The 22,191-nt window shown below is 37.0% G+C and overlaps 1 protein-coding gene across 1 annotated transcript in view; it reads left to right on the top strand.

The window, feature by feature from the left end:
• The window catches only part of NKAIN2 (sodium/potassium transporting ATPase interacting 2), a 510,593-nt gene that overhangs the window by 427,450 nt on the left and 60,952 nt on the right, over positions 1 to 22,191 (top strand). Inside the window, exon 4 of the mRNA XM_021547161.3 lies at positions 5,093 to 5,293. Coding sequence (XP_021402836.1) covers positions 5,093 to 5,293 — 201 coding nt within the window. The remainder of the gene's footprint in view (positions 1 to 5,092; positions 5,294 to 22,191) is intronic.

The following is a 22,191-nucleotide window of genomic DNA, read 5'->3' as shown; positions in this document are numbered from 1 at the left end:
TTATCTGATTAATGGCACGTAAGTAAATCAGATTCTGTAACCAATTTTCAACTATACTGGTACGAAATGGTTTTACAAGAAGAAATTAAAAAAGCAAATTCCAGGTTACTGAAAAAAAATTCAAATTAAAGAAAAAACATCACACACATATAAAAATTAGGGAGGAAAAAACACAATTCAGAAGCAACTAAATAGAAAAATATTATCTTTAAATATCTGTTTTCCCTAAAGATTTATACAATAATTGTTTTCTATAGATCAACTTTGAATTTAAAAGCAGACAAAAAAAAAACAAATAAAAAAAAATCCCCCCCAAAAAAAAACCAAGGAAAAAAAACCCAAAACCAAAAAACCCCACAGCTGACAAGCTCTATTTTGGTTCTTCAGTGAGGAGAGTTTTTTTCTTTAGACAGGGAAAAGTCTGCTTGCATGAGGAAATGGCACTGCCTGGTGGGAGTTAGTTTTAGTGGAAAAGTGAGATAACAGAAGAAAAATAAAATCCTGTAGAGGCTCAGTGTATCCTAGGCATCCAAAACTACAAATGCTTTCAGACCCTGATCTTTTATCACTGAAACCTTGTGTGATTGTTCACTCTCCAAGCAGCCTGTGCTTGCTAGTTTGAGTTTGATAAATAGAACAAGTGGTTACACGGTTGTATTCAACAAAAGATGTGCAGAGACTTGGAAGGTTTGCACAGATTTTAGCAATTCCTAATTAGAAAAATAGAAGAAATCATTTCCCATGACAGCAAGCCACAACCATTGAAATCAGTACAATTCAACTTCCCTGAGTCTGCGAGATCTCCCGGGCTTTCAAGGAGAATCACCCTGCACAACTCTTGCCTCTTTTTTCTCATGGCACTGTTTGGAATTAGCTTCTCTGAGGTGCAACCAACAAAAATCATCGAAACAGTAATATATTGTGATTTCTGCAAAGAGACAGATCACTTACTAGCATGTGCTAGTACTAATACAATACACAAAGAGCTGTCTTTCCTTTCGAGCAGTGCTGTCCTCCTGCTGTGTCTGATTACAAAGAAGCTTTTATTCTTTTTCTGGCAGCTTTTACAAAGCATTATGTTGCCATGTTCTGTTATCAGCTGTCCTCAGCCAGAGAATGCTATGTACTGTGCAGTTGACCCCTGAGAAGGTTGCAATCTACTGTATTAAACATAGTCCCTAAACCATCAGAGGTCAAATTTTTTACCAAGCTGAAATAAAATTACAGATGTAATTTGAAGATGTCTCATATCCTAATCTCAGAAATCTGAATCTCTGAGACCTCCAAACTTCAAGATTTGTCTAATCTAGCAGTATTTTTCCTGACCACTACAAATATCAACACATCTTTAGAATGTCAGCAAAGATGTCCTACAAAATGTGTTCCTTTGGGTTTTTTTCTTGATGAGTATCAAAATCTACTTTAATGCACCAATTTTCACTAAAAAGCTTTACAAATACCAGCAGAATTTACAAAAACAGCACAGTGATAGGCAATAAAGCCCTTACAGATGTATTTCTATGTCCACAAAGGAAGCAGCTGTTTGTTGAATTTAGGATAATGAAATCTTCCTTGACATACAGACTTTGAACAACAACATATTGGCTTGCCCAATGTGTATCAACAATTCTCGTTAGTTTTCATAGCTTCGAGGCTTATCAGACCATTTCTCTGCATTTCCCTGAACAAAGTTTGAGCCACAGATGTTGGAAGGGAAACAGACGGCAAATACACTAGAGAGCATAATAAATCCCCAGCTTCCTTTGTAGACTTTGTCTATGTCCACTAAAACTGTATTCAAACAGTGAACAAAATAAATAGCAAGCAGAGTTTGTCCAAAAATAGCTCTAAATGCTGTCAGTAGAAGAGATGTTAATGATAGATAGATCATCCCCTTCTTGGCTTCCACAGTTCTAAAAGAAGATTCAATTCCTTAAGTGTTTTCTCACTAAGGGAAACTTTTTCATAAGCTGGGTGACCTTCAATACTGAGCAACAGGAGCTGCTCTACTAATATGGTTGTATGAAAGGGGGCATGGCTTGAAGGTTATAGGGAAGTTCAAAGCATATAACAACTTATACCTAAGATTTAACTGTGCAGCAGCTTTGTAGTTAATAGGCTCCTTCTATGTTTATTCTGAGCCCAGATATTTTGGGGATAGAAATTTGCAAAGTCTGACTTACATGTTGACTTCTCAAGATTTTATTTCATTGTTATTCTTAATCCATCCAAGTTGTATCTGAGACATGAATGGTGTCTAATCTCACAGAACCAGATTTCATGTTTTATTATTTTGCTTTCTGAAGTTGACCTTTTTGATTAACTGGCTCAGTATGTAACAACTGCTTTTTGAAAGCTTTCTCAATCATGTGATGAAAAGTTCTTTAATATTTGAAGCTGTGACTTTCAGTAGGATTATTATTTATTATTATTATTAAGAATTAAAGAATATAACATTTCTATGCTGGGTATCAGATCTATTTTAAGACAAAAAAAAAAAAAAAAAAAAACAGAATAGTGTTTTACTGATTATTCTAAGAAAGAAATAGAATATAGGTCTGTTAGAGATCTATAACTTTTTCACTGGTGAGCACTCAAACACTCAAAGACTATTTCTGAACAAAACAAATCCTAATCACAACATTCAACTTAAGTGCCAAAAGATTATTTGAATGCAAAGGAAATATGTAAATATTTTACAAAATCATCTGAGGATAAATTCAGGGATGGAAGGAAAATAGATTTTGTGAATGATTTTATTTACATATGTAATCTTAAATATTTTAATGTGCAATTATATTTCCCGTGTAACTTGGAAATTTACTTGTGGTTTTAACTAATAAAGTTTTTTATTATTGAATCTGTGGTAAGCAAAAATAGCTGCCCCTAGAGAAGTTATATTCTACACAGAGAGCCCAATTTTGATTTTTATGTTTAGCTCCTCTTGATCCATTTTCACTTCATCTGGCAAATGCATAACAAATACTCAGTTCCTGCAAACCGGTTTATCACTTTCTTTTTCAAGGAATACATTTTTCATCCCTAGTCTGCAGTTTGTAAAATATATTTAGTCCATCATGATTCTTCTCAAGGTATTGCAAAGCTAAAACAGAAATAGACAATGAGTCCTATTCATTTGTGCTGCATCTCTGATAAGAGAGTAGAGGTTTTGAATTTTCCATGGTAATTATAATGGTTGAAAGTTCTTTTGACAATAATATGATGGATTCCAGTTTCAGTAATTTAGGAATAAATCTATTACTTTAGGCAAAGTTACTCCAAAGATGTCTATTCTACAACTTCTTATTCTAAGTGAGAAGACCAGTGTTCTACTTGAGGGGCTGCAGCAGCCCTGCCTTCAAAAAGAAAAATAATCTTCTGGCTTGGGTGAAAGGTAAAAATTCCCATTTCCAAGGACCACGTGGCAGACACTTTCCAGTGTCTATGGCATTAGTAGGGAAAAATACAGAGAAAGGAGATGGTTTTTGGAGATGAAAACTTATAACCATACATCAATTTATATATTTGGGCACAATTTGCATAGTTTATATAAATGTTTGCTGTAGCTTTGATCAAAACTAACAAGTGCTTGAAGTTAATTGTATGATTAAATACATATGAAGCATTTTAAATATTCTCATACAGCTCATTGTTTGCTGGATTGGACTGTTGTGGGAATGAAGGGTAATTATTCATTGCAAACATATTTAAGTCCTTCCTGCCATCTGATAGCTGTGTGTGCTTATGCAGGATAGTGACTTATTATTTTTTTAAATGTCAAAATTTTCCATACTTTTGATACAAAGTGCAAATCAGAGAAAAAACATTAAGCTACACTGCAGCGTCAAGTGCAATCACAGATCGCTTGACATGTGACATTATCCAAAACCTCTCTGGATTGAGTTACCTCTTCATAAGTTAGTGCAAAAAAGTGAAATAAGTAGGACTGAAAAAACAGCTCTTTTGAAGAGAGGGAAATGTGAATACAACTTATCTGCTATAGAATAGCATTCTATTATCTTTGGCATGGTAAGCCTAATTAAATAGTTACATTTTAAAATCTTTATGAGAATCTTAATTATTAATGACATCAACAGGCTGAAAAATGTAGGTTAGGTGTGGGGAGAGTTCAGCTCTGCAAAGACATTACTTAAAAGCAATTTTTTTTGCATGATTGGGCACATGTGTGCAAAGACTAGATAGCCACACTTTACAATGAGGTTACAGTTATAAATTATTTATAAAATGTTGGTAAACACTGTAGGCTGTTACAGAATCCACAGAGTCCATAGTTTTGTTATAGCTATCTGTAACACCTTCAAGTAATGTGCAACCACATATAATTTATGAAAGCAATATCCGTAGTATTGTTTATGATGTGTATTAATAATTCATTAATCCTTTATGAACTATTTATAAATGCAATCCTAATGGAAGGCATGGCTGACTAGTTATTCCACTATCACACTAGCTGTGTGGGAGTTAAAGGTTGCACACCTCTGCCCCTCTTTTTAACTAGCCCAGTAGTCTTTAGACAAGGCAGCACTCACTATTTCCTTGCAGGATCCTAGGATATTAGCAATCAGACAGAGGCATTGTAAAGAGATTTTCCCACAAGCAAATGTACAGGATCCTTTTCTTCAATCGTCTCCAGTATTCCAGTAGAGCTCTCCTTCACTGGGTCCATGAGGAAAACCTCCTTGCAGATGATGTGTGTATATTAAAGTGTATGAAGTCTTAATTCTGGGGGATGCTTTTATAGTTTGGTACATCAGGCCAACAAAACATGGGCCATCTATCCTTATGGTATCCACTGGAAAATGGCAATTACAGAAATGAGTGCTATGGTCTAGGCTGCCATGATGTCTAGGAACAGATTCTGGCTTGCAGGATTATTTTTCTGCTCCAAAGCATTACTGCCTGACAAGGTACAGCTACTTCTGCTTGCAGCAGGCAAGCTCCACTAACTTTCATGTGACAGCGCAGTTTTATTGCAGCTCTTTGCTTCTTTATGCATGCTGTGAAATCCCTTGCTGAGGCATTGGATACCACAGTACCATCCCCACACATTAATTCTCTTGTTCTTCTGCAGGAAACAGATCTCATTCTGACCTTTAACATCTCAATGCACCGTTCCTGGTGGATGGAGAATGGGCCGGGCTGCACCGTGACCTCAGTAACCCCAGCACCAGAGTGGGCACCAGAGGATCATCGTTATATCACTGTCTCGGGGTGTTTCCTTGAATATCAGTACATAGAAGTGGCTCACAGTTCTCTTCAGATCTTCCTTGCAGTAAGTGTTTACAAATTACTTCAATTCCACCGCCTTTGCAGGATTTCTTCTTGTCTTTATTGGAATAGTGGATGATTGTGGCATTCACTCACAAACCCTGGATTTGTGTCTTAGTTTAGTTATGAAACTCAGTTGTCATTCAGCCACTTCAAGATAGCTGCATGCAAAAATTTCTAACATACATATTTATTATTGTACTAGGAACTACTGACAAGGTACACTCTGTTTTCCTGATACTATAATATATAAGTTTTGACATAATAGCAAGTTACAGATATTGTTGTGAAAGCCAAATTACATATGAAACTAAATACAAAAGACAAACCAATGGTAAAAATAGATTCACAAATCAGTTCACAGGACTTAAATATCATCAGTTTGTCTTTAACTGTATTAATTGACACTAGACTACAATAGGAGAGGTTTTCCCTCCCCTCCCAAAAACGTTACACTTATATGAAAATCAAAACCCAAGATCTTAAATCTTTTTTAGGAGTACAAGAATCCAATGTTGCACTGCATAAAATTTATAAGGGATGAAAACTGTTCACTTGGGGGAAAAAATGTATAATGGAGCTGACAGCTATCCAAAAAGTGGGTAGCTTTTCCATCTATCTATTCCCCAGCATTTTATATCACTCAAGTTTTACTCATGGAATTATAGCTTCATAGAATTATTTTGGTTGGAAAAGACCTCTAAAATCATCAAGCCCAACCCTTAACCCAGGACTTCCAAGTCCAACACTGAAGTCTGCACTTAAGTGCCACATCTACACATATTTTAAGCACTTCCAGGGAAGGAAACTCCACTATTGCCCTGGGCAGCCTGTTCAAGAGCTTGACAAACCTTTTGGTGAAGAATTTTTTCTTAATATCCAACATAAAATTTCCCTGGTGCAAGCTTGATTTCCCTTCATCCAGACCAGGATGCCATTTGCCTTGGCCACGTGGGCTCTCGCTGGCTCATGTTCAGTCACTGTTGACCAGCACCCCAGGTCCTTTTCCAAAGGGCAGCTTTCCAGACACTCTGTCCCCAGCCTGTGGCAGTGTCTATGGTTGTTGTGACCCAAGTGCAGGACCTGGCACTTGGCCTTGTGGAACTTCATCCAATTGGCTTTGGCCCATTGGTTCAGCCTGCCCAGATCCCTCTGCAGAGCCCTCCTACTCTCAAGCCTTCAAAAACAGATAACCAGGATATTTTTCCTGTCTTTTTTTTTTTTTTTAATTTAATGAACGAGGAACAAGAAATTCGAGGTATATGTAGTTCAAGCTCAGTTCTGTTCCTGATTCAACAAGTTTTTTTGTGTCTGTGTTTAAATAGAGCTGGTTTTGGATAAACTCATTCTTTTCAAGTTAAAGTAATGATTCAAAATAACAAGCCATTAGTAATCTGCTAACTGTAGCTAACTACATCTGTGTTATACACCCATTCATGTTACTCTAAATGTGATTATCACAGGCACAGAGCTGCACAAAGTATGGGTCAATTTTACAAACCTTGTGCTTGACTACTGTTTACATAAATTTCACATTTCCCTTTGTGGCTATTTTTTTCTAATAGTGTAAATTCACTCCCATATTAAATTTGATTAAATGGGAAACAGAGGAATTAACTAGTAAAACTCAGTGACATATAATACAAAGTTAGAAGAAAAGCACTGTTTGTGTCAGGAAAATTCATCCACAAACATCAGAGGTTTATGTCCAAAAAGGAGACAGAGGAGTCCCCTTTATTCAAATAAAGAGTTACTTTATTTGAATAAAGGGAGAGGTCATCGGCATTTCCCATGGGGTCTCTCTAATTGTTAGAGGACTCAGTCAGCCTCCTTTTTATCTGAATTTCCCAGCCACATTTCCCATTCTCTTTCCCCATTGGCTGAGGTACTTGAGAGGAACAGACTTTCCAAATTGCCTAAGACCCCCTTCTAATATATACCTCCTCCCTTTTCTTCCCCTTGTGTCAATCAGTGGAATTCTTAAGGAATTGCATTGTCAGTAGAGTTGAACTAGATGATTTCCAGAGGTCACTTCCTACTCTAACAATTCTGTGAATCTGTGATTCTGTATTTCCATGGCAAAAACTCCCTCATTTCCTGCCCTCCCCAATTCTTGATCAATATTGTAGCTGAATATGCAATTGTGAGATCTTAGCTTCATCGCACTTTGACAACACCTGTTTAAAGGTTTTCTGATAAATGCAGAAAAAATGCATAATTTTGGCCACAACTAATTCAATATTTTTGTTGGAAAGAACCAACCCTTAATGTAGCCTGTGCTCACGTACTCTCCACTAGGCACTTCTCTACCAGGAAAGTCTCATTTACAGAGTTCCCAAGTCTTGAGCATCTGGCCCATCCAATATTCTCTGCAAGGACCAAAACTCTGCCTGTCCTTATGTCTACAAATTACAAAAATGAACTGGTATAGTGATGGCATGACTCATATATGCTTCAGACAATAAAATGTCCTTGTGTGTTTAAAGGCTATTGATTCTTGTTGCTTGCATTAGAGAAGCTATTTCATTTTCAGGCCTACTGGGTTATCAAGGATAGATATACTTAAATGACTGATCTCTGGAGAGAATTTTTCCAGGTAAAGAATGAGGTCAGTCGTACTAATGGGGTTTTGATTTGCAACTATTTGAGTTGCATTCTGTATAGTATCTGCAGAGTGGAGTCTGACTGAAACTTCCTACCTCTAAACAATAGGAAGCATAGCTGCCACTTCACCATGGGGAGGGCAGTGCTTGGGAGGGACACAGTGCAGGTTATACACCACTGTTGATCCTGGCATGCCCTATCACGGCTTAAGGTAGTCATTGGCTCTGAGTATAAATGGCATTTGCATCCCAGCCTTTTGTCATACAGTTGAAAGTTTCTCGTAAGCTGGCAGTTTCTCAAGCACTCACACATATCAATGTCTAATTCTACCTACAGAGCCTATGTACAATTTTCTTCATTTCCACAGTTCATTGAACTCTTGTCTTCTAAGAGAAGGCGAAAAGCTTTTCAGTTCAGGCCCTGAGCTGCGGTTTAGGTCAGAGGGTTCTGCTTCCAGATCTATCACAATGTTCTTTTGAAAGTCCTTTCATCTTTCTGTGCCTCTTACCAAGTGCCAAAGAGAGACAAAAGCACGCCTACATTTTTCATGTTCATTTCATAAGACCCTGTACCATTTGCCTAGATCGAGATCTCTTGAATCTTTCAAAAATCCCCTACATATGCAGGACACCTAGTGCAGGAAGGTCTTTGTGTGGTCCAAGGAAATTATAATGTTAATTGTATTTCATACAGAAATTGAGCTCAGAGTGTCTGCATCTTTCTTTTGTCTTTGTTTTACTTTTTGATTATGCATGACCTGCCCTCACTCCCACAAGTCTGTTCTTGCAAAAGTCAACAAATTAAAACCCATTTGTAGATCAAAACTCTGAAAATATGCAAAGTAGAGATCAGCCTTAGAGATAAGTGTAACAGAATTACAAATCTATTTGCCAACACAGGATTAAAAGTATTTAGTATGCTTGTCTTTTACTTCTCGCACACTCAAAAATCTATTGATTTTAGTGGAGATAAGTGCCTGAGTTATGGGAATAAGACTAATGTGAAGGCATCATCTTATCCAGTTTGGGTTTTAGTTATATAGCCCTCAAAAAGATTAACTGTGTAATATTATTCCAGTAAAACAAGTGGAAGAAAGGCATTTCTTATGTACTGCATCTGCATTATTGATGGTAATTTACATACCAAATAAATAAAACCATAAATAAACTGTTACACAAAAGTATTGACCATTTTCAAAGTGATCCTGTCCATGGACTTTTATGTGCTATATATTAGTCTGAATTTCTTTTCGTTCCTTCCTGTATTTGTGCTTGAGTACATGCTTCATGCAATCATTAAAATTATTATTTCATGCTTCAAAATTTGTAATATGTAATTACCCATCCGTAGTATTTATGGTAAATGTATACTGTTTGGATTTCTGCAAAGTCTGCATTGTTCACAATACCTTTCAAGCCCTGATGCTGTCAGATTGATTTAAAACATCATGAAGCATAACTGTGTTATTAAGATGCACTAGTACAGCTATGAAGTTAGGACACCAGCATCAAAGTCTCTGCTCTGTTGCAGACTTAACATAAGACCATTGGCAAGGTGTTTAATTCATGCCAATTACTGTCCGTATTATACAAACAGTGGTTCTTAAATATTTGAGAAAGATGCTACCAGGACAATTCCATTAAACATTGCAGTAATCCAATATTATGGAAAGGTAGTCTGTGTATGTAGTTTAGCACTTAGAGCAGTACAATAGCATTAACGTTCCCTGCTTCTCATAAGGATTAGTAATTAGAATAGGATAGTCTTAAAATCTTTAATGTTTGCATAGCACAGGTGGCATTAAATACTCTCATGCCCAGGTGGAGAGATAGGAGTACTCAGTAAAAGTGTACTTTTACGAGAATATAGTTACTGAAATGTCTACCTGTGTTTCAGACCTCCATGCTGAAATATGTTAGAGTCTAACACTTAAAGGCCCTCAACATTGCTGAAGAAATATGACTGGGAAAAAAAAAAAAAAAAAAAAAAAGCAGTGATTCCCATCCAAAATAACTAACCTTCAAATTATAAAACAAGCCAGCCAGCCCATATGGAAATGAAAGGAGGAAAAGACAGGAAGACAGAGAGTGAATACTAGTTTGAGGTTTCATTGGACTTCTTGTTTGACTATTGTCAGCTTTCCTGTAGGCATAATAAAAAAGGTCCTATGATTCAGAATGAGTAAATAAATTTTATTTGCTGGAAAATTATCCTAAAAAGCAGCAAAATAGAGAAGTGCGTGAAATTTAGGAATTAGCTGAGAAGAAGCTAATGTCTCAGTAGTGCACTCTCATACTGACAGGAGGGGACAAGCCAGGTGGGACAGGCCACAGGGAGCCTTGCAAGAGAATGAAGTAGATGAATTTCACTGGACAAAGCTAAGGAGAAGAAATGGAGGTTTTAAACCAAGAGATGGAAAATAATCTCAGCAGTGGGCATTTTCAGGAGTAAGGAGAAGTCATAGCAGAGGAGGAGAAGCAGGATGCTCCTCAGAAGCTGAGACTCACAGAGTGAGACATCAAGAGGGTATAAGTAGGACACCAAAGGTTAAAGACAGAGCTTGTAAAGCTCTGGAATTTAGAGCAGAAAGAGAAAACAAGCCTTCTGCAAGGGAAGTACATTTGATCTTTTTTTTCTCCTTGTAGTTTTAATTTTTAATTTTTATTTGGGAAGATATTGATAACACCAGAGCAGAGAAAAATGCCAGAAGTTCCTCCAGATATACCAGCAAATTATAGAGCAAGACTGAAAGAATCAGGCAGCAGATATATCAGTAGGACAGACTGCATGATACAAGGAGAGGCCAAACAACAAAGGCAGGAGAGATCTGGCAAGTAGTCCCAGGAATGCCTGGGAAATAAAGCTGCCTAACTAATAATGTCATTAAGAATGAGGCAAACAGCAAAAGAGTGTTTCTGTGTGTCCCAAAATATTCATGAGTGGAAACAACACAGGGGTTTGCCCTGGATAGTCCAAGCTGAAATTCTAAAATTAAACAGGCAGGTCCCTTTGACAGAGCTGCAAAAGAATATTCTAAGAGCTTGTACTGTAGTAACAGCCTTCACTGTGCTCAGGTGGATAATACTATCTTTTAGGAAGAGTGACCTATTTATGTAGCCCTTGCATTCTGCCAATAAACCAGCATATTCCATTCCTCTACTCAAAATACATACCGTGTGATATGCCGGGAAGAAACAAAATGCAGCAAAGCTCTTGCAAAACATTAAATGCAGCAGTAAAAGTAATGATGTGTTCTTAATTTTCTAGTCTTTTTAATCCAATATAAAGGTCTTCAATTGTGCACAAAGTACATCTTGCACATAAAAGCCCATTCTTAGATTTGTCCTTGATAACTTTGTTCCTGCACTTCCCTTCTGTCAGCAGCCTCTACCCCTTCTACTTGCTTGTACTCATACATGTACTTTGCACATCAGCTGTCTCTTCCTGTACTTTTAGAGTTGTGAGAATCTTTATGTGTGAGTAAGGAGACAAGAGCTCATGTAATTAAACTGTGACTCTTTGAATCTAATGGAGAAAAATAACATTACTTAGTTAAAGCAAAGTTCTTTTCTAGGGCAATACAACTGTTGAAAGAAAATTGATTCTTAATGATATAGACTGGTACTTCAGAAAGACTTTTTTTCACCGTGGAACTGGGCAAAATCAGCACAATATGAACAGGTTATGAATCATTGTAAAGTGTTAATAATACTGTCTTGCCATGTTAGTAGACAGGTATTAGGTTCAGGTATCTGACATTGGCTCAGAACACAGTATATTGCTGTTTCTGTGTTTGACAATAATGCTAAAGCACATCATTAGTATTTCGAAGAATTGCTATAAGAGATTTTTGTAATGTCTGTATGTATTATCTGTTATTGCTTCTATCAAATTTTACCTGTATTTCTTCACTTCTTGCAGAAAACTGAATTTTACACATCAAAGCATAAGCATTTTTCATAATGAGTAGGTTGCTTTGTCAGTAGATTTGTACTCATTCATTTCCATAAAAACTTCCCTTCTTAATGAGCTGTGTTTGTATAAAGCTAAGTTATATAATTGTCTCAAAACAAGTTTTCTCCAACTCAGAAGAGAGAAGTCAGCTTTAAACAGTCTTACCTAACCAAGGCAAAGAGAATTGTCTCTGAAGGGTTTATTTCCCTGGTGGAGAGAAAGACACCAGCACCTGCATGAGCTGAGGCTGGAATAAGCAGTTCTGCTTCTCACAGATGTTCTTGCACTAGCAAAGGCAAAGAGCATATGTGATTTTTTTTTTTTTTAGCGGGATTGGAATTATGAAAACAAAGAGCTGAACATTGGCCTCATTACTTTGAGGCCTGAGGGAATTTTCCTGAGAATTTGTTTTGACCACCTCATATGAATCCCTTGACACAGAGACTCTGAATTCTGGCTGACCCCATGGTGATATGGCAGAGCAATGAGATTATGGATCCCCGGGTTCAGTCCTCATGGCTGTCCTGGGGCTGTGTGGTGTGGGTGGTGCTGTGCTGACTGCTGATGCTTTCTTTCTGACTTGCTTCCTCCCACATTTGGCATTTAAATTATTCCTCAGCTCTGGTATTGGCATAGTCCTGTTTTTATTTCACTGTCATAGCATGAGAGCTGCCTGTGAACATGTTCCAGCTATACACGGGTCAGGTGGCTTGGACTGGGGCCTGTTTACCTGATCTTGGTGAACCTTTCTCTTTGAAGAGGTTCTGGATAAAAAGCCTAGTTCGCTTGATTTTCTCTCTATTCAAATGAATTTACAAGGTCTAAACAGCTTATTACACTTATTTGAGATGTAAGAATAGTACTAAGAAGGACAGCAATAATAATAAGTAGGACAAGCTTCTGTAATCATAAGTATTCTTTTACAACATGTAGTTAAACAAAAAGCAATACCTCTTCATACTGAAAACTCATAGTTGAGTGCCAGGTTCACCAACCTGCTGAAGGTACAATAAAAATGAGGGCTGCTCCTTGGAAATATTGAAAACCCCATCCACAGCACAGCTATGCCTTAGTGTCACCATGTTTGGTATTCCTGCTGATATTACAGTACAGTCTTGTTCTGCTTTATACAGAAGTGACATTTGCCATTTTGCTTCATATCCCAGAAAAAGCCCCTCTAATTCTGGAAGTACTCAGTGTATGAGTTAAGGTGATTTTTTCCTGAATATAATATAGAGAGTCATAAAACATATAGAAAACTTCCTCACTTCATTATAGAGATAAACATATTAAAAAAAATCAACAACCAGAAAAATATAGAAATATGATTTTTTCTTAAATCTGTGGTGAAACTTGAATGGCATACTTCATGTTTCATTTTTGTGTGCTGTTTGCACAACTTCCTGAGCAAAAGATGAACTGAGCACATAAAAACATAGTGTTACGAAAACATAGAATGAACTGTTTTGCAGCTTTAGTCATGACTACTCCGGTCACAATAGCATGGTTCTGAAAATCTGGTCTGTATAGTTCACTAAAGATAAGCAATGTCAGTAGCTGTAACTGCACCTGTATTGAAGGCACTGATCATTGATAGATTCCTGAAATTCTATAATCCAACTTGAGTGCTTCTGGTAGAGCTAACTACCCCATTAAAAATAATAACTATATCTAAGGAAAAAAAAAAACAAAAACTAGGAACTATATCTAAACTATGTTTAGATATTCCTGATCTTTAGTGTGTGTACAATAAAAACAATTATATGACATTATGAATTCTGCAATTCTTCCTTCCATTTTCTAGCAAAGACAGCATAATAAGGCTTTTGCCTTCCAAAAAAAAAAAAATAAAAGTACCTTGCTTTCATGCAACTGTACCTTTGGAATGAGTGTATGAGTCAGGCTAAGTAATTTGGGTCAGAAAACTTCTCACAATATTTTTGATAACTTAAGTTTCTTTTGCAATCTCAGAATCAGAGCTAATTGGGGATTTTCTGAAGGAACATGGTTCTTTTGAAAAATGCATCAGCTCTGAAATGTTTTGTCTTAACATAACAGTGTCTGATGATCTTCACTTAAAGTGCAGGCAAGTGAGCTTTAACATAGTACCCGGTTTTCTGGTAGATTTTTTGGCTGGATGCTTGGGCTCTGGACTTTCATAGTACATTTATACTTGTACAGGGCTCATCCTAAAAACTGCAGCATGATTATTCATAATGTTTGACTTTTGCCAAAGTCTCTGTCATGCATTCAGCCCAGACCAGTATCCCTGTCCCAGACTCTGTTGGGCCATGGGTACAGAGGTAGCACAAACCAGGGAGCATCTCTGATAGCCAGTTTGGACCTTCTCATCTTGTTCTGAGGCAGAAAAAGAGCTTATTTGTGTGAACATAAGCTGTGCTATACCATTTGGCCTCTAGGTCAGAAGACAGTCTGTAGGTTATTTCAGTTGATACTATATCTATATACACACTTCTGTATGTTCACAAAGTCATGGCAATTGCACACTGAGAGTTGGTGTTCCCCGGACATTTAGCAGCACCAATGACATCTAGATCTCCAGCTTGTGTTTGAGTCATTCTGTGGACTCTGACCTTGCAGTTCAGGAAGGAAATGTGAATTGGAATCCTAGTTCTGGGAGAGGAAAGTTTATCATGTTTTAATTTTTTAGTGCTTATGTAGATACAAAACAGTGCATGCAATGAAGAGCCTCTGTAGACATGCCCTAAGGATTCTTGGCTCTCTAACTTCTGCAGTGCTGAAGTTCTAAGGAAACTGGAGACTGAGATTGCAAATTGAGTCTTTTTGTTGAAATTTTTTTTTAATTAGCACTTGAAGCCTAGATTTTAAGTGGTAGGTAATATTCATTAATCAAAAATTCATTGTTCCATCTAACTGAAGAAAATTAATTTCCCTTGAAATCAGAGGTTATCTGTTCTTTGCTCATATTCTCAGTTGACATCAGCCAATTCTCACCACTTCTTTAATAGATGTTATCTTCAGCACTGGTTGGGCAGGTAGAGAGCACATACATGCACTTCTGATGTTTCTGGAGGGCTGTCAAGGTGAGCCCTTAGCAGTACCTTTCACCTAATCTGCAGCACTACTGAGACATCAGTTTTGCAGTACCCAACTGCTTGAAACAGACTGGCATAAAGTGATCCATGTTTTCAAAACCATTGGAGCAGGCTTTTTCTCAGTAGGCATCATTCTTTTAACTCTACCTTTGAACTTTGTCAGCCTCTATTCTGGTCTGACCACAATAAAGGAAATAGTTACTTCTTAATGTATAACATTTAATAATTAAATGTTGTGACTTTTCCTCTGCTTTATTTTCGTTCTGTATGTCCATGTTTTCTGAAAACAGATCGGCTGTGTGTGAACAATCACAACCAGAGGAAAAAAAGGCATCTACAAAGCCACAGGAGCATTTGTCTTCTGGTAACAATTGTTTCCATAGATGGGAATTCAACATTGCCATGACAGAATTTATTTTTCCTTATATGTTCACAATGATCAAGTAGTGACATCTGGAATCTACCCCAGAGGTTCAAGTCAATAAAATATTAATATCTGCCATTTCCAGCGAGAAGGTTGTAAAAAGAACACAGTAGAAAAATCTCTGACATTTTTGCATTGTTGTTTTGCACCTAATTAGTTAACTGTTTCCTTTTCCACATACTCTTTTCACAAAGATAGGAAAAATAGACCTGGGATTAGGATGCAATTCCCTACCTTCCATTTAGGTCAGCTCTTGTTCAGACAGCCCTGTTTCCTGGGAGTGCTCTGGGAAGTGGCTACCAACAAGGGGCTGGATCCTCAGCACATCCTCCCCACTCCCATGGAAGAGCAGCTCTGGGAGGAGCTGAACTGACTGCACACATCTGATTCATAATTAAAACCAAGCATAGAAATCAAGGCAATGCTGGGCAGCCTCACCTGAAGAGCTCACCATTTCCCCAAGAGATTATCAAGGCTTTCCTTAGTAATTCAATTCAGTGTATTCAGTCACAAGGAGCAGAGAGAACTGGAGGAAGAGAAGCACTGTCAAGCCTTGCTTTAGACAACTCCATTATTCCCATTCCTCTCATTCAGTGAATAAGTATTAACAGTCATTTATGCATAAGAAAAAATAATGAGGTTTAATGAATCTCCAAAGATCAGCTACTTCATAAAAGCAAATGCCATGCTTTTATCACTAAAAGTCCTCCAAGTCCAACATCAGCAGCAGAGGGAATTTCTATTTTAAAGCAAATTGCACCCAGTTTCAGTAAATTATCATAGAATGATTACTCAACTTTTATCCAGTCAATGTTATACCTCCCTAGTGAACCAGTTTATTGTCAGTATGTCTGTTTCAAAACATGTCTTCCCTGGAAAGCAGTCCTTCATTCAGCTTCTGCCACTGGAAGCAGGCAGCAGCTTGAAGCTAGCAGCTGCTCTCGAACAAAACAGGTAGAGAGGCAGAAAGGCTGCTGAATCCATAACAATAAGCACATCATGGCATAATTACAGTAAATCTCCAGAATGGTCTCTTCACACAAAATGGCATATGTTTTGGACAGAGGAAGTGTGTACTAGCAAAACCATAGTATAACATAAGCATTTTCCACAGAAGTCCTGTTAGCTTGAAATTGATTTTTCAATCTTGAAAATTATCATTGACAGAACAGAAGATAATATTTGAATGGTCAGCTAGTTAGCTTGAAGGGGATTTAATTGCTATCCTGAAGGGCAATAGCAGCTGATAGAAAGGTTTGGGATTTTTACAGTTGTAGTTGCACAATGTAATACTGGTGCATCCATTTAACCTTTCTTTCATATGCTCTTCTTTCACCGCTGCATGTAATAGCAGCTCTGTTTTCTAATGTCTTCATTTGACTTTGAACAGGTTAATAGGATTTATTGCTTCTGCAGCCTGCCTACACAAAACAGATTGTCAATATGGGCAATCCTTTGTGGTCTGCCAGGGAATAATAGAGTGCTTTCTCCATCCCTGCTTTTAGGAAGTGATTTAGTTTCCTGAAGATTTAGGTACAAAAGGGAGAAGGGGGCAGGTAGTTTTTCTGTGTGAGTCTATCGTGAGCTGGCACTGCTAAATGGCCACTTGGCATTTGCTGTATCAGCTGGTGGTGCTTGCTTCATTTTCAGATGGCAGCCTCCTGATTCTCTGTTAGAGGTGCCTGCAGAAAATTTGCCGTGTCTAGGCAGCAATAGTACAAAATACATAACCCAGATACATTTCAAAGGTTGCAGAGGACTTTTGCAAACATTTTCTGTTACAAACTGCATTAATTGATCTCATCTTCAAAAACGTTATTCTGCTAAATCATTGTTTGTACCGTGTCTGAAACTAGGTTTTAGGTTTCAGTGGCATTGTAGTTTGTAAAGATCATTCTAAAATCACTGTGTATCATAAGAAAAGGATTTTTCCCCGGGCTGTTAGCTCTTTTTTGTCATGATTATTGCTTCCTGCTGCAACCATCAGAATACAGAGATGCAGCATATTTTACAGAAATGTGAATTACATGAATGAAACAAATTGTCATTTTTAATTCATCAGATCTTTCCAAATGTCTTCTGCACATGATTTATGAAGCTCTGACTGAGTGGAAGAGGTTAGTTACATTAAAAATTATTATACAGATTATATCTGAGATATAGGTAAGCAATACATGCTGCATTTCCAGTCTCTTTTTGATTCTGGAAATAATACTGCTATGAGAGGTTCACTATGAAGGTCCTAAAAATTGCCAGAAGTAATAGTCATTTAATGCTATGATTTTTAAATATGAGGATGAACCAAATCCCTCCACAGTACATTGTATTTTCTATCCTGAAATACTCCTTTTGTGCAGCTGTTTAGCTTCCTTAAACTTTGTGACTTATTTTAATTAAAACAGTAAAAAAGAACATGAGAAACAAAAAGGAATGAGGTTGGTTTGTGGTTTTTTTGGTTGGTTTTTTAATTGTTTCCTTTAATTTTATGTAAACCAAACAAACAAACAAACAAAAAACTAACAAAAAAATGCCACCAAAAAATCCAACAGGTCCAACGGGTTTGTTTCCAAAGTCACATGAAGGTGTTATCCTTTTGTACACTTACTGGGAATTGCCTTGGATAGTGAGATCCATAACTAACAAGAATTCATGAAGTCCCAGAAAAACAAAATTAATCCCACCTATTTCCAGACAAGGGATTTCTAGAGAAGGGCAGACACAGATGACAGCTGATTTCAGTGGACTGAACAAGCACCAAGCACTTGAGCGAGGTTTGATCTGGGGATTTTGACCTCAGAACAGGTCTGAACTTGGAGCTGAACTTTGCACAGGTGTCTTCCTCAGCACTTACATGCTTAGGAGCAGCAGGCTCCATTTGATCCATAGCTCCTTAGAGAGCTCAGCTCAGCACACAGAGCTTTGAACAAGTCTCAGGGGGGATTTTGAAGGCAGTGTGAGCAGCATTAAGGCCATTAGCTGCCTCATGGAGGGATTTGGTGGCATTTTGGAGTCAACATATGCAGCTTCATAGACCATTCAGGAGGTTTATGATTCTTCCTCTAACTTCAGGTGTTTAAACAAAACTTCATTGAAATTAAAAAGTAACATTCTTCTGAAAGACTATTTAAGGGTTTTTTTCTCTCCCAAACAGACTGTCAACTGGAAAAGAGCAAGGAATTTTAAACGGGGAGATTACAGATTAACTCCTGATTCGTGCATATAAACACAAAACTGTGTTTATCATCAATTTTGGAAAGCTAGCTCTTTTTAGAATTTTATTTTTAATATCTTAAGGGGGTGTACAAGAACCTTCCATTCTTTTCCAATATCTATCATTACCTTCAAAACCCATTCTTCTGATGAACTTCAAAATGGTTTCTAAGAGTCTCTTTGATTATAGAAGTAGAGTTTTTTTTATACGAATCCTAGGATCCAGTATTTTTCTATACAAAGCATTTAGCAAAAGAGAGACTCACATGAGGAGGAATATTCAGCTTTTTCAAAAGAATGTCTGAGAGATTTTCACATGAAAAAGACCTATTAGCTGGAGATGGTGAATGACTCAATTTTTAAACTATCCAGCATTCCTCCCTATAGCTTGTCTACCAAAATTTGAAAACATACCCTTAGTTCAGTTAGCATTTTCTTATTCTAATTTATACTTGTGTTGTTTGTTGCAGGTTTTTTTTTTTGCTTGATTGTTGATGCTGTTGTTGTTGTAACTTGATTTTATCATGTAGAATTCTTGTCACTCAGTTTGATCACTTACACTATCAAACATCATTCAGGGTGAAATAAAAAACTAAGTATATTATCATGTCAGATTGTTTTTGCAGAACTGCCATCACACTCTAGAAATTTATGTTTGTTTACCAAAGCTACCTTAGTGTTCCAGATATGTGATGTGGTATTTATTGAGCATTACTGAGCTTTACATGAGTTGTTAGAATTCAGTGTATTTGTTTGATTTTTTTTTCCTCTTCATTTAACATAAATGGTACTTGTCAAAATTGCAATCTGCTAACTTAAATTTGGGCATCATTCAGCCAACCTCCACACACAAAGGTACTTTGGCTTTACTTCATTCAATCTGGGACCTTAGTTTGCTCTCCTTCTTGACAAATGGCCTCACTAAAGCTACAGACACAGACAGGCTGACGTGGAAGAGCATACAGCAATTTGGAACATGCATGCCTTGGATTTTTTAATGCCATCTCAATAATAATACACCAGTGACTAAAGCAGGTGATTGGAAGTGGAGCAGATGCATACAGACAGATGGATTAAGACAGCAGTAATTGTGCTTTCACTTGATTATGATATTAACAGGCTCCAGGTGATTTCTATTTTTCACAGCGTCACTCATCTCAACAAATCCCAGCAGGCTTGGAAGCAGAGTAGAGATACATCCTGCTTTTCACATGAACCTGTTTCCAGTGTGAGCACTTAAGAGAGTTCTTCAGTCAAAAAGCAATTAGCTTCTGCAGTCTAGGGTGCCACTTAGAATATCCAGGCTCATGTGTTTCATCATAAAATTGACCTTTTAAATATTTTATGCTTGAGATTCCCACTAAAAGAGTAAGCATTAAAAAATACAACCCTAGAGAAAATACCGAAGGCACGTGTGGAATTTATTAAAGGATGTCGGGCCCTGAAGTGCTGCAGATAGGAACTACATCTGAATATAATAAATATGAAGTATGCATTATTGTGTGCTTAATTTTTAAGTAATTGGTGTCATTATGTAGCATAATGATACCAATTACATAAAAAGCATAGGAAAGCAATGTGCTACATTTACAAGCTCACATTTTTCCAGTAATAATTGCTTTTCCATACAAATAATGTCTGCTTGTTGATACCTTTGAATAACTGTGCATAAATTATTCCAATGTTTCAGAGTTTGTTCTGCTTTTTTAGCAGCAGTGCCTGTCTTGGTAATTCACTTTTTGACAAAATTTTGCACCATTTTTGTGTAATGGAGACTTTTGATTGTCATTGACATTCAGGATAGGCAAAAAATACCTCTTTTGCCCAGGCAACTTGAGTAAAACTATTGCCAGCAACAGTAACATCTTCCCTCCACTTCTGGGATCTATCAAGTCAGAGAGTTTCAATGGTGCAAGAGTACTCAAGATTTAAAGTACAAATAGATGTTAAGCTTTAGGACTATATGGCAGAAGCTGGCATAGTTTTAGAACAGTACTTCAGTATTTTGCTCTAAAATTTAGTAACAAATTCACTCACAGTTTAGACAGAAAGAGGACATGATAGCACCTTTAGCCCTGCTTGGAAGTAGCATGAGGTCAGCTAAGATGCTTGAAGCTGACATCTATTCCTTCTTATGAGCTAGTATGCAAGACCCCTACAAAAATGATTCTCTATTGTAGCAAGGTAGAGACAGTGCAGAGAAGAGTAAACGTAGGAAGCAAGAATATGCATCCATGCAACATACATACACAACTCTGTGTGGTTGTGTATGAAATGAATGAAACAGAACTCACTGCAATCCATACAGAGGAGATCTATAGTCAATGTGCAGTAGAACATTAGCATAATATGCAAAGAAATTGCCAAGATTTATGCCGTGTGTCACTCATTTGTTTGCATGCATCTTCAGATCCAGTGTCTGCTGTCTGGATAAGAAGTTGTAGAAAATCAGCAAAGATATTTTTTTAATAGATATCAGAATAATTCAGGGGTCCATCATGTTCAAAACCCAATCTCTCACACTGCCAATGAACAGTATGTCAGCATAAACTAGAAGATAACTCAGTTCCCTAATGAATTCATTGGGTTAATTCTGTATTCTCGCCTGAATGAGAAATGAGACATTTCTGCTAAAGGATGGGTCATCCTTTAAGAAAGTATCAAATTGTTTCATTTTCCAGGAGAAAGGAAACAAAACAAAAATAATAAAAACAACTGAAAGCCACAAGAAAATCCACCCATCCTATGCCCTTTAATCACTTGACAGTCTTCTTCTCACCTCTGAAACTTCCATGCACACTAGGCTACTTCTCTTTTTCCCTTTACTCACTGGGGATGCTCTAGCTCATTAAATTGTATGTCCTCTTTCTATAATTTCCCAAGAGTTCAGTTTTGCACTTCCAAAACTTTGTTTCTTTAGCCTTTCCCTTGTCTTCCTTGTCCTTTATACAAAATGGTGCAGTTTTCTTTCACCTTTTACCATCTTTGCTGAATCACTATAAAACCTCATGTTTTATCTTAAAGCTTTTGAAAAATTCAAATTTATGTAAGGGATTCTGACTATGACCACCTTAATCTTTTTTCTTGTCATACAACTTCCATTTGTTTTCTAACCATTTCACTCAATTTAGAAACTACTCTGTCCAAAATCCGCTTTGAAACTCTCTGCTCTCTCATTCTCATGGCAAATATTTTCTCAGATTTTGCTCCATGCTGTCTTTACTGTGCATGTTTGTCTTGTTATTCAGATGCTAAGTCCATTGGGATACATAATGTCAGTTTGTTTATGTTTATAATACACGGTGTAATATTATTGCCCTCTGTAAAGCAATAGTGAAGGCATATTAAGACTGATAAGTCAATTTGAAGGAAAGCCTCCAATGATTAATGAACTTGTCGAATCAACTAGGACACCTGCTAATCATTTTTGAGGTACTGACAAATGTAACAGCTGTTAATTATACCAGCTGTAGTTTGCTTAGTGCTCATGCAGTTTTACTACCATTAAAATAGAAAGAGTTTTCTGAAAGTTACTTTGTCATTGTTTCCTTCCCTTCACAATACCTGCTGGAATAAGAAATATAGTGTACTGGATTTTGCTTGTTAATGAGCTATTTAGGTTTAAGCTCCCAC

This window comes from Lonchura striata, chromosome 3, assembly GCF_046129695.1.
Source record: "Lonchura striata isolate bLonStr1 chromosome 3, bLonStr1.mat, whole genome shotgun sequence".
Taxonomy (NCBI): domain Eukaryota; kingdom Metazoa; phylum Chordata; class Aves; order Passeriformes; family Estrildidae; genus Lonchura; species Lonchura striata.
The sequence above is the reverse complement of the archived record's forward strand: the minus strand, read 5'-3'. Positions and strand labels throughout refer to the sequence as shown.